Raw genomic sequence first — 12,261 nt, forward strand, 5'->3', positions numbered from 1 at the left:
ATGATTCTCATCTCATTATTGATGTTTCTATCTCTCTCTCCCTCTCCCTTCCTCTCTGAAATTAATAAAAATCTATTTTTTTTAAAAAAAAGACTCAATGTGATCTAAAACATACGCAGCAGCCACACAAAGACCTGCACCCCAGCTGGCCTCCAGGGGGCTCTCTAGAGGCTATCCAGCATGGTATCTGGCAGATATCTCATTCAGATATACAATTCTCAGTGGCATCCAATTAAAGATCATGAAATTTGTTAACCAAGCAGAGGCTAGAAACAGCAGGTGCTTACATTGTTATAAGGTATCTTTTATATAACGTATATTATGCCAGTGTGATATATAACATAATTTTTTCCATAAAAATGTATCACTGAAATGTTATAAAAATAAAACAGAATGATAAATTTGAAAGCAGGTTTAAAATCTCTGGGGGAAAAAAATTATGCAAACCCAAATAATTGCTGCTGTTAGTATCTACTAAGTAAAAGCTTTGAGATCGAAGAACCAGTGGAATCAATATTACTATAATAAAACTAGAGGCCCGGTGCATGAATTTGTGCATGGGTGGGATCTGGCTGGCTGGGGGGAGGGGACGTGAGAGGTTGGCCAGCCGTCCCTGCCCCTGATCGGGTTGGGAGGGTCCTGATTGAGATGGGGGGGAGGGGGCGATCGGGGCCGCAGTGCGCGTCAAAGCACCAGTCGTTCCTGTCATTCTGGCGTTCCGGTTGCTTGGCTTTTATATATATATATATATATATATATATATATATATATATATATATATAAATTTTATTACTCATCCCTCTAAAAGTATACATTTTTATATTTATTTCAGGTTTTCTGCTTGAGAAAGAATGCTACCCAAATTAATATTCCACAATTTGTTTTTAAAACTACTGAAAAATTAAAAATAGCAATACCTTTGATGTCTTCCAGCATCCTTAAGAACTTTTAACCTCTCGATATCCATCCATAGCCACCAATATCTCTCCCCTAATGTACCTTTCATAAATGTCTTAAATCTTTCGAACTCGTTCCTATTGCCAATGTCATATGTTTTGTGAGAAAGGCACCAATCAGCCCTGATTTCTGAGCCAATTCTCTCTCGCTTTGAATCTGTTTCTTCTAATCTCTCTTCTACCTTTTCCTTCGTGGGTTGAGTCGTTTCACCTAACACATCCTTCTTGTCAGGAGTAGGCTCAAACTCATCAACTATCACTTCTGTTATATTGTTGAAATTTATGTAACCTGGACCTTCTTGAAATGGCTCATCAAGAATTTGATTAATTACTACTGCCAAAACAAAGTTTATATAGGATATTAAAAATTCTTCATAAGTGGAGAAATGGAATGCCCGGCTTTCAGCATCCGGTTGCTTTTCAAGGTATATTCTCAGAAGAGCATGAGAAGGAGTATCTGGTAGAGCTATAGACCCTTCCTCCTCCTCTTCTTCCAATTCAGAAATGGGTCTAATGGCTTTAGATGGGTCCTTGTGCATCCTGGGGTGAACTCCATCATCAAAGATAACACTCTCTGTATTAAATAATAAAAGGCTATTAGGTCACATATGGATACAGATGACATTTTTACACTAACTAGATGTTACAGAGCCAGGATGGCAAATGAATTTATCATTACAGGTAGTGACTGCATGGACCAGGGCCTTCAGGGGGAGTCTAAAGTCACACTTGGGACCGGTGGAGAAAAAGCTGCCAACAGGGGTTAGCCATGTCTTCCCTGGATGGGGAAGGGAATCGGGGCAGATGAACTAAATATCTGACAGCCCTATACAGAATATGTAATATTTTATGCTGATATAGGGTGTCAATCCATAAAGGCCAACTCTATGAAAGCATCTGAATATGTACATTACACAATGGTAGAAGCATACCGTGTTTTGCTGTGCTTTGTCTTATTGCACTGCACAGATATTGTGTCTTTTACAAACTGAAGGGTTGTGGCAGCTCGAAGCGAAGCAAGTTTATTGGCACCATTTTCCCAACAGCATTTGCCCGCTTCGTGTCTCTGTGTCACATTGTGGAATTCTTGCAATATCTCAAACGTTTTCATTATTATTGTACTTATGGTGACCCGTAATCAGTGATCTTTGCTGTTACCAGGGCAAAATCATCCACCAACAAAGATTATGACTCACTGAAGGCTCTGATGATGGTAGCATTTTGTAGCAATAAAGCATTTTTAAATTAAGGTACAGTATAAACATTTTAACATAATTTTATTGCACACTTAATAGACTACAATATAATGTAAGCATAGCTTTTATATGCACTGGGAAACCCAAAAAAATCGTGTGACTCGTTTTATTGCGATATTTGCTTTATTGTGGTTGTCTGAAATCCAACTTAGAAAAGCCCTGGGTATGCCTGTATGTGCTGTAATATTTCATGTTGTATGATAAAGTGAAATTAGCTACCAAGACCATACTATGAGCAGATCAGAACTGGAGTCATATTGGCAATTTTAAAAAATTCACTATTTTATCAGAAAGATTCAATTACTATCCTACTTACAACCTATCATTAAAATTACAAAATGGCCCTTGCCCAGCCAGCATGGCACATTGGTTGCGCATCGACCTATGAACCAGGAGGTCACGGCTCGATTCCCAATCAGGGCACATGCCTGGGTTGTGTGCCCAATCCCTAGTGTGGGTCGTGCAGGAGGCAGCCAATCAAGGATTCTCTCTCATCATGGATGTTTCTCTCTCGCGCTTCCTCTGTGAAATCAATAAAAATATTTTTAAAAAACAAAATGGCCCTAGCTGATTTAGCTCAGTGGTAAGAGCACCGGCCCTCAGACTGAAGAAGAGCCGTGGGTCCGATTCTGGTCAAGGGCCATACCCTGGTCAGAGCACATGTGGGAGGCAACCAATCGATGTGTTTCTCTCACATTGATATTTCTCTATCTGTCTCTCCCCTTCCCTTCCACTCTCTCTAAAAATCAACGGAAAAAAATATTCTTAGGTGAGGATTTACAAAAAAATAAACAAAATTACAAAATGGCATAAAGTATTTTATAAAAGCTAACAAATACACATGGATTGTCTTTATGTTTTTTCTAAGGATACAGTCTTCAGCTCCTATTTTCTCTTTCTTCCATTAATCAGTAAAATATGCAGACTCAGAGCTTTCACATGGCAAGTGTTCCCCTTGAAACTCTGCTGTTGTACCCACTTTATTTCAAAGGCTTAATAAGAAGAATTTGGAGATTGTGATAGGGGATAAAGGCAAGGCGAACACTTGCTGGCTTGCCTTTCAGGTACCAAGCACTCGGCCAGGCATTTTCTATCCATTTAGCTTGCATCGTCATTCTACATTTACAGATGAGAAAAGCAAAGCTCCCCAAAACGGAGTAACTTATAAAAGCCGCACAGGCAACAAGTATCAGAGTTGAATTCTCAACTCAGCCTCTTTTCATTATACCAAGTCACCTCTTGAAGAACAGCAGAAAGTGGAGTTGGGGGGTCGGGGGGAGGTCATTTTTCTTCCCCACCACTACGTGTTGTGCTGTAAGACTAGAACAGCAGCAGGAGACTTACAGGGGAGTTCTAAAGTCATTCGTGTCCTTTTCTGCTTACCAGAAACAGATGAAATAAACGGTGAATCAACTTTGCTGTGGAGCGCAGGGAAGGTGGACACTGTTTGCTGACTTTGCTTTGCTAATGCAAACCAATCTTTTGTTTCTGAATAGGAGGCCTAGGAAGAAAGCAGCACGTGTGTTTAATGTAAGGTCAGCGCTATTCTTCCCATCACAAACCTGGGCAAATCATTATGATAGTATTCAATATGCATTGTACAATGTGTAAGGGGGAAATTATGCCATGGGGAAAAAAAAAAAAGAAGAAGAAGGTTATACACAGAAAAAAAAGCATTAGCTAAGAGAATAATGGGGAGGAAATTTCAGTTCGGATACATTTCACATTCGATGCCCAAAGGAGAAAAATGAGCCCAATACCCATCAAATGCGTCCCTCTTCCACCAAAGGCAGGCCATGTCACCCACTGGAGTCACTACCGCTGCGTGCTATCTCACTTGAACTTGGCAGTCACCATGACTCATGGGTCCTTGGATGCCTCTTTTGCCAGCAGCTCCCATTTTACAACCTTCCCAAATATTTCATGCCCTTAAATCTGTCTGACCTGGCTCAGTGTTTTTAACAACTCCTCCCTGATACGACAGACTCACTCTCAGTAGCACAGGAAATATCTCGAAGCTCAACTGCCACTTCGCCTTAGATTCGGTTTTTATAACTTTGCTTGGAAGGGACGCTGCCTGAAGACTGACTCCTGACTCCACCTACCCCCGGAGGTAGCCTTCAATTTTTCCGCTGCTTTGTGTACCCTTCAGCCAGTTGACCCAAATTCCAAGCTGACTCTCAGCTTCTAGAATCCCAGTCCTAAGAAGTCCTTTATCTCACCCTTCTGGGCAAAGTTCCTCTGCCTGAGTTGCTCAGTGACATCCTCATCTGTTTTTCTAAGAGAACCCAAGTTCAACATCAGCAGAGAAGGGAGCTTCCAGCTTTGCTCTCTCGTCTCCTTCCTCCAACTGAGTCGGCTGCTGGCCCTCGGCCTAAGGAACACTCTCAGGAGAGGCAGGCCTCAAGTGGAATAGGTACCGTTCCCTGACTATTGTGCAGAATTCTCTGAGCAATCGGGCTGCACAATGAGATCAAAATCAGGAGAGAGAAATGAGAGGTGCTGTGCTTAGTCACTGATCCCTCTAAGGGTTTTCTGTGGATAAAAGTTTTGCCACCCTAACTATGCTTTTGGGGATATTGATTTTTAAGCTGGTTATTAAGGGACAAAAAGACTCAGAAAGAACCTTTGACACCCCCCCCCCCTTACCTGTTTAAAGGACTTTGGGTAGAAACACCTACTTAATGGAAGGGAGCAGCACCTTAGCATAGGAATAGGAACTAAATGTGCCGACGGGAAGAAATCCCATAAAGCCCGTTTGTTGAACTTCCCTCTGTGTCCCACGGTTTCGGGGCGGGGGGTGGGGGGGATGGCAGCTAGAATGTGTTTGCCACGTGTTTGTTCTTTCTTCCTGTGAACTGCCTACTTTCTTTTGGAAAATCCCAGACCCCTGACCCCTTCTCCTTAGTCCAGAATGGCACATAGACCTCAACTGGCCCAGTGCATCCCCGGGTCTCTGTTCTGGTACCCCACATGTACATTGTAATACATTTGGGACATTTTCTCCTGTTAATCTGTTTCTGTTCGTTGGATTATTAGCCAGGCCAGAAGAACTTAGAAAAGTGGGATAAAAAATTATTTTTTCATGCTCCTATAACGTTGAAAGACTCTAATTTCCTTTTGTTCCATCTTTTCCTTCCTTTAAAGCCAAGTCATTTATTATTACTTATATGTTCCTTCAATGTATATTTATTGAGTGACTTCTCTATTCCTAGCAGTATCCTAAGCAGTAAGAGGAGACCAAATTAGGGAATTTTCAAGGAATTGAGTTAGACCAATATGCAAGAGTGATTGTTATTTCAAGTGTGCAAAAAAAGAGAAGATAGGGGAGAAAGAAGTAGTGAATCAGGCATACAAGCAGTCAGCTGTTCCACTTTATACTTTGAAGAGATGGATCGATTGTTCATGTTTAGATGGTATAACTGGAGATCCAAAGAAATGTTACCAATTATCATAAAGATTGATCCCTATCTAGTTTCATGGTTTAAATGATCTAAGGATCCAGAGAACTTTGATTCCTTAAACTTCAAAAGCTATTAAAAAGATTAGTTTAAGTATTAAGTGGACCAAAATGAGTTGTTGTTTTTATCACAGGAAATAGAAGAGAAAAAAAAGCTTGGATTTTACTCTCTTATATTTGACTAGAGACCCAGTGCATGAAATTCATGCACGGGTGGGGTCCCTAGGCCTGGCCAGCGATCAGGGCCAATCAGGGCCTTTCTGCTGGCTGCCAACTGGGGCCTGCAGCCAAGGGGAAGGACCAGGGGGAGGTTGGTCAGCCGTGGGAGATTGGCTGAGGGAGTGCACTGATCACCAGGGGGGAGCTCCTCCATCGAATATCTGCCCCCTGGTGGTCAGTGCGCATCACAGTGACTGGTCATTCTGGTCACTTAGGCTTTTATACATATACTAGAGGCCTGGTGCACAAAATTTGTGCACGGGGGGGGGGTTCCCCCTCAGCCCAGCTTGCACCCTCTCCAATCCGGGACCCCTTGGGGGATGTCTGACTGCCGGTTTAGGCCCCATCCTGGCAGTCAGACATCCCTCTCACAATCCAGAACCACTGGTTCCTAACTGCTCGCTTGCCTGCCTGCCTAATGGCCCCTAACCCATCTACCCACCTGTCTGATCATCCCTAACCACCTCTGCCTGCCTGCCTCTAAACTGCTCCCCTGCTGACTTGATTGCTGCTAACTGTTCCCATGCAGGCCTCATCCCCCCTAACTGCTCCCCTGCCGGCCTCATCACCCCTAACTACTCCCCTGCTGACCTGATCGCCCCTAACCACCTCTGCCTCGGCCCCCGCACCCAGGACCCAGGCTTCCCTCCTCCAGCCGGCCGCAGACACCTGGGACCCGAGCCGGTTTTGCCTGGGCCAGCCGCAGGTGCCCAGGACCAGGGGCAGCTTCACCGATGCTGGCCGCAGCCATAGGCACCCGGGACAGTGGGCGACTTCGCCCGGGCCCAGCTTTGTTAGAAGGACGTCGGGAAGACATCCAATCTAATTAGCATATTACCCTTTTATTAGTATAGGTAGATTGCATTTACATATAGGGAATCAGAACTTTTCCCCTAAATGAATTCTTCCCTCTGCATGTTTACTGACCTCTACTCTCAGTACCCATTTTATGACATTCCTGATATTTCTATAACATATAAGTTAAAAGAAAAAAAATAAACCCTTCAAAATAAGTATAAGAATGAAAAAGGTGCCTCTGGTACATCCCTAAGCATTACTCAGTGGAAATAATGGAAATGGCATAGTTTAAAACAAATATCACTTATAGAAATGCCAAACTACAAAATTAAATAGAAGCTATACACGAATACACATATTCAAATAAAATAGGATAAGTCTGTCCATTCCAACAGAGATGACCAATAGGTTTCCTCTTATATGGCATCTTTGATCAATGGGAAGTGCCTGCCTACAATGTTGTGTTGAAAAAATTTTGGAGCCAAGTCCTATAGCTCAGTAGGAAAATTGCCATGATGGATTAGCAATGAACAGAAACTAGGAGAGTATCAACACACGGGCCACATATTGATATTCCAGATTTTGTACAGAATTGTGTATTGGAAGTGTGTTCCAAGAGAGAAAATCTGATAATCAGAGGCAAAAGATCATCTCCTGCTTGTATATTTCTTTTGGGCAAGGCTGATGGACTCAAATAATGGGGTCCCAGTAACAGTTATAGAATCCAAATAATAAAAATTTGGAATGAACAATAAAACCATCTCTATAATTCAGTTACCCATGCTTCCCTGGGTGACAATGAATGTTCTTCAATCTTGCATCTGTTCCTTCATACACATGAGGATAATTCTCATTACATTTCAGGTGAAAGAGTACAGAGCAAATGAGTGAGTAGAAAGCCACAAGAATTTTTGTTAAAACTGCCTTTTGAAGTATCTGAAATAATTTTCCTTGTTCAAGTGGTACAAATGAAATGCATGTTTCTAAAATGAGAAGTTTTATTGAAGTGCTAATTCACAAAGAAACATTCATATTTTTACCTCGCCAAGAGAAATGTAGAACTTCTTCATAATGATAGCATTGTCATCTTCAATGACAGGAGGCGGTGGAGTGGGTACTTTTCTCATGACCCAGGGAGAAAAAGTTGTATCTAGTGTGATATTCATGCCTGATTTACTCCATCTCACTTGAGAGACCAATTTTGCTAACCTGCATTTTAGAAAGCACACAAATTTGAAGCAAGTTTAAAATATGGTAGAATTCAGGGGAGGGGGAGAAACACTAAAACTTTATTTTATGTATTCAAGCCAATCTCCCTTTTTAACACTGCAAGATGATTCTCTTCAGGATCTGCTCAAATTAATAGCTTATTCATGGAACTTCAAATTCATAATGATTGTTTAACTTATCTTATTTATATTTTTAAAATGACTGTTATAAGCAAAGGTCATATTTTAGTAAAGCTTCAGAATGTCTGGGTACTTATACTTTAAAAGTCAGGGCACAGAAAAGATAAACTTGGCTCTGCACCATAACATTCTGTCTTTTTCATGACACGCTTACTTTCAGTTTGTAATACCCTACACACAAATGCCATTATCACCTGATAAGTAGATAATTTAAAAAATATAACGATTAAAGAAGCACAAATGAAGTACATTTCTTAGGTCCTGTTTCTGTGAAATCTCTTTGGGAAAGTTACGTGGTTTTTACCAATGCTCTATAATTCTTATACTATAGCAACTGGGATTTACACTCCAATGGATTTAAATGAATTTCATTAAGAAAGTATAGAAAAATAATTTTGGGTAAAAAAAAAAAAAAGTCAGCGTTTAAAAAATATGTACACTAATGAGACTACAATACCTGTATTCAAAATAGCAATCACTTTCCAGAAATGCTGGGAGTCTTTCTTTTTTGATCCACTGAATGCCTTGTTCACGATTCAGACACTGTTCAAGGACAAGTGAGAAAGAAAAAGAATGTCAAGGAATAACCAGCTTTCAGGACAATTAGGGCCTCATCACTGGAGCAACAGTGACCTCCAGCTCCTACTTGGAGCCCTGCCTCTCTACTTTCTATTCGCATTCGGGCCAGAACCCTGAGTCACAAATCTGAAGCCACTTCTTGCCTTTTAGTGCAACCCTGCATCAACTCTCATCTCCTAACAAACTGAATCCAGAGTTAAGTTACTGTTGAAGGAAGAGAAATGAGATAAAACTCAATCAATCTCAGTATCTTCGTCGTCATAATATGGATTTAAAATAACCCCTATCAGAAAAAGCTAACCACAACGCTTGGTAAGGCCACTGAGGTCACTGAAGGCCTGTTGTCCTTCCAATTTTAGGAAATTTTGTTAAATATTTACATCCCCAGCCACGATCCCGGAGATACAAAGGTAAATAAGAAAGATAAGAGACCCTGTCCTTAAGGAGCTTGCAGATGACTCAATCGGTAATAATAGTTGAGTGCTGCAAAGGCCCTAAGTCCAGGCTTCTGTGGGAGGTCACACTGGGCACTAAGACAGCAAAGATTTCCAAAAGAGCATGCCACTCAGCCTTTGACCTGGAGCATGATTAGCAAGGTTGCAGAGGAGGGAAGCAGGAGAGGAACCAGAGGTACATTTATTACAACTACATCACAGGCTGAGATTTCAGAGATGGTGGAAGAAGGCTGAGAAAGTAGGCAGGGGCCCGGTTATGCATAGTCTTTCAATAACATTAAAGAGTTTACATTTTACCTTGAGGCTGTGAGGGCCATACAATATTATGAAAGAGTTAACTAGGTTGCTATTCATCCTAAAACATGGACTCACTATTGGTTCTATTTTGCCTTATATTCACTTTTTCCAGAATTTTAAAGAATGTGAGTACCTTAGACACGAAACAAAGGCTACTAACAAGTAAAACTACCCATAGAGTACACACCGCAGCCAGGCAATGTGTCTGCCTTTATGTGGCTTCCACTGATCACCTGCTAAGCAGGGGTGGGGAACCTTTTTTTTTTTTTCTGCCAAGGGGCATTTGGATATTTAGAACATCATTCGTGGGCCATACAAAATTATCAACTTAAAAATTATGTTGCTATGAACAACGCTCCTAGATTTATTGAATTTCGAGTCCCACCTGCGGTTGCCTCGGCAGGGCCAGACCCAGTGATGAGGCCCGCGGGCCGGCCGTTCCCCACCCCTGTGCTAAAGCAAAAGCTGTGCCGTGATAGTAACATCAGCGTCAACACAGACCACGGCTAATTCCTGAGGAAACTGAAGGCTCACAGAGCAGTGCTGCCAACATCTGGTAATCTGATGCTCTAGAAGGCACACCTGTGCGTAACATTGCTGACATGTGGCAAGAAGGACTGGAAAACTGAGCAAACAATGGTTTCTTCCTGTTCAGCAAAAATACACCCATTTGCCCTCACCAACGACTGTCTTCTGGGTAATCCTAATATATAAAGAGCCAGGGTCCGTAACGTCCAAAACAACCAAACGGACGACCGAACGCCAGGCTGTGTGCACAGCAGGCTCGGGTGGGCGGGGACTGGCAAGTGGGCTGAACTGCTGACCTCTGGGTCCCTCCTGGGTCATGGGCGCCGTGGCGACCCAGCACTGACTGCCGCCGCCAAGGTGGGTGCGATGCAATTGGTTGGGGGGCCCTGCCATCACCCCACGATCGCCCCGCAGAGGGAGGCCCAGGCTACCCTGCCAGCAGTGGTGGGCAGGGACTCCCTCTGTGGGGCGATCAATCACGGGGCTCCCGGACTGTGAGAGGGTGCAGGCCAGGCTGAAGGAACACCACCCCTGAGTGCACGAATTTCATGCACCAGGCCTCTAGTGAAATAATAATAGAAGAAACCCTGGAAATAGTCAGCACCTGAAAGGTAGAATCTTGTTGACTATTCATTGCTTACCAGTGAGATATAAAGGACGTTTGGATCTTGTACTTAGAAAGACTGCACATTGGCCTCTACATACACACTGACAACCATATAAAACTCTTGAATTCTGCTTAGCAATGTATTCAGTGACACCAGACTACATATGAAGATCAAGATAAATCTTTGAGAAATTCCACAAGATTTTCGGACTAGTCAGTTCATGCAAAATCAATTTGTATAACATTTACCTCATGAACACTTCACCTATAACTCATCCCCTTTTAAATGTTTTTGCATCTATTTGACCTAAAAATTAAACGAAAAGTTTAAAAATAAAATCAAAACTGAAGAGAAGTCTTTAAACTTCCAAAAATATATATCCCTTCAAGGTGTTTACAAGTAACTAAAATATATAAAGACCAAAAAAAATACAAAACAATCCAGCCAAACATAAAATGATACCTTAATACTTACTAGAAACACAAAAGTAATTTACCTAAGGTAAAATTATTTAATTTTTAAAGTTAAAAAAAAAATGAGTTAAGAAACAAAAAGAGATAACCAAAGATTAGGGAAAACTGGCTATAGGTAAATAATTCTAGAACTATTTCCAAGTAGCTATACACAAGCTCTCTAAAATTCCTCCAGGATTAGATTAACAAAAATGATATTTAGATGTATGAGGCAACCAAATAAAGCATGGCTATCTGCCAATAGATTATTTTGTTTAGTCAGATTTATTGTGGTATAAATTACATACAATAAAATTCATTCTTTTTAGGGTAGAGTTTTACAAGCTTTGACAAATACACAGGCATGTAACTATGATTATATCAAGATACAGAATAGTTCCAACATCCCCCAAACATACTCGTGCCACTTTGTCATCAATGTCTCCCTCTAACCCTAGTCCCTAGCAATCATGGATTGGTTTTCTGCCTCTATAATTTTGCCTTTTCCAGAATGCCATATAAATGGAATCAGCATAGTATACAGTCTTTGACTCTGGCTTCTTTCATTTAGCATAATGCATTTGAGATTGATCAGTGTTCTTCTATGGATCACTAGTTCATTCTTTTTCATTGCTCAGTAGTCCTCCACTGTATGGATGAAGCTAGTTTATTTAACCACTTTCCAGTTAAAAAGAAATATGGGTTGCTTCTAGTTTTTGGTGATTATGAATAAAGCAATTATAAACATTCAAATACAGGTTTTTGTGGGAATATAACTGTTCAATTCTCTTGGGTAACACACAGGAGTAGGATAAGTAGGTAGTAGGGTATATGTTTAACTTAGAATTATGAAACTGTTCTCCAAAATGGAATCGTCACCAACAATGTAAGAGTTCTAGTTGACCAGCATCCTGGGCTGCATTTGGTATTGTCAATGTTTGTTTGCTGCTTATTTTACTTGTTCTAATAGTTATGTAGAAATAGTTTAATATGATTTGCATGTGTTTGTGTGTGTGCACCATCTTTTTTATAAGAGCTTTATTTATATACTAGAGGCCCGGTACACAAAATTCGTGCACAAGTGGGGTCCCTAGGCCTGGCCAGCGATCAGGACCAATCAGGGCTTGCCCGATCAGGGCCTGCCGACTGAGGGGAAAGATGGGGTGCAGGAGGTTGGCCATCGGCCCCGAAGCAGGAGCCAGCCCTTGGCCCCCCTGGGAAAGGGGCCGCATCTGCCACTACCC

General features: G+C 41.6%; 1 protein-coding gene across 2 annotated transcripts in view; it reads right to left on the minus strand.

The window, feature by feature from the left end:
* Positions 1–12,261, minus strand: part of RGS22 (regulator of G protein signaling 22) — a 101,223-nt gene that overhangs the window by 66,390 nt on the left and 22,572 nt on the right. For both annotated transcript variants that reach the window (XM_054708618.1, XM_054708616.1), the window contains 4 exons: positions 8,556–8,641; positions 7,730–7,898; positions 3,596–3,713; positions 918–1,530 (listed from right to left, as the gene is read on the minus strand). In XM_054708618.1, coding sequence (XP_054564593.1) covers positions 918–1,530; positions 3,596–3,713; positions 7,730–7,898; positions 8,556–8,641 — 986 coding nt within the window. The remainder of the gene's footprint in view (positions 1–917; positions 1,531–3,595; positions 3,714–7,729; positions 7,899–8,555; positions 8,642–12,261) is intronic.

This window comes from Eptesicus fuscus, chromosome 19 (assembly GCF_027574615.1).
Source record: "Eptesicus fuscus isolate TK198812 chromosome 19, DD_ASM_mEF_20220401, whole genome shotgun sequence".
NCBI classification, from domain to species: Eukaryota; Metazoa; Chordata; class Mammalia; order Chiroptera; family Vespertilionidae; genus Eptesicus; species Eptesicus fuscus.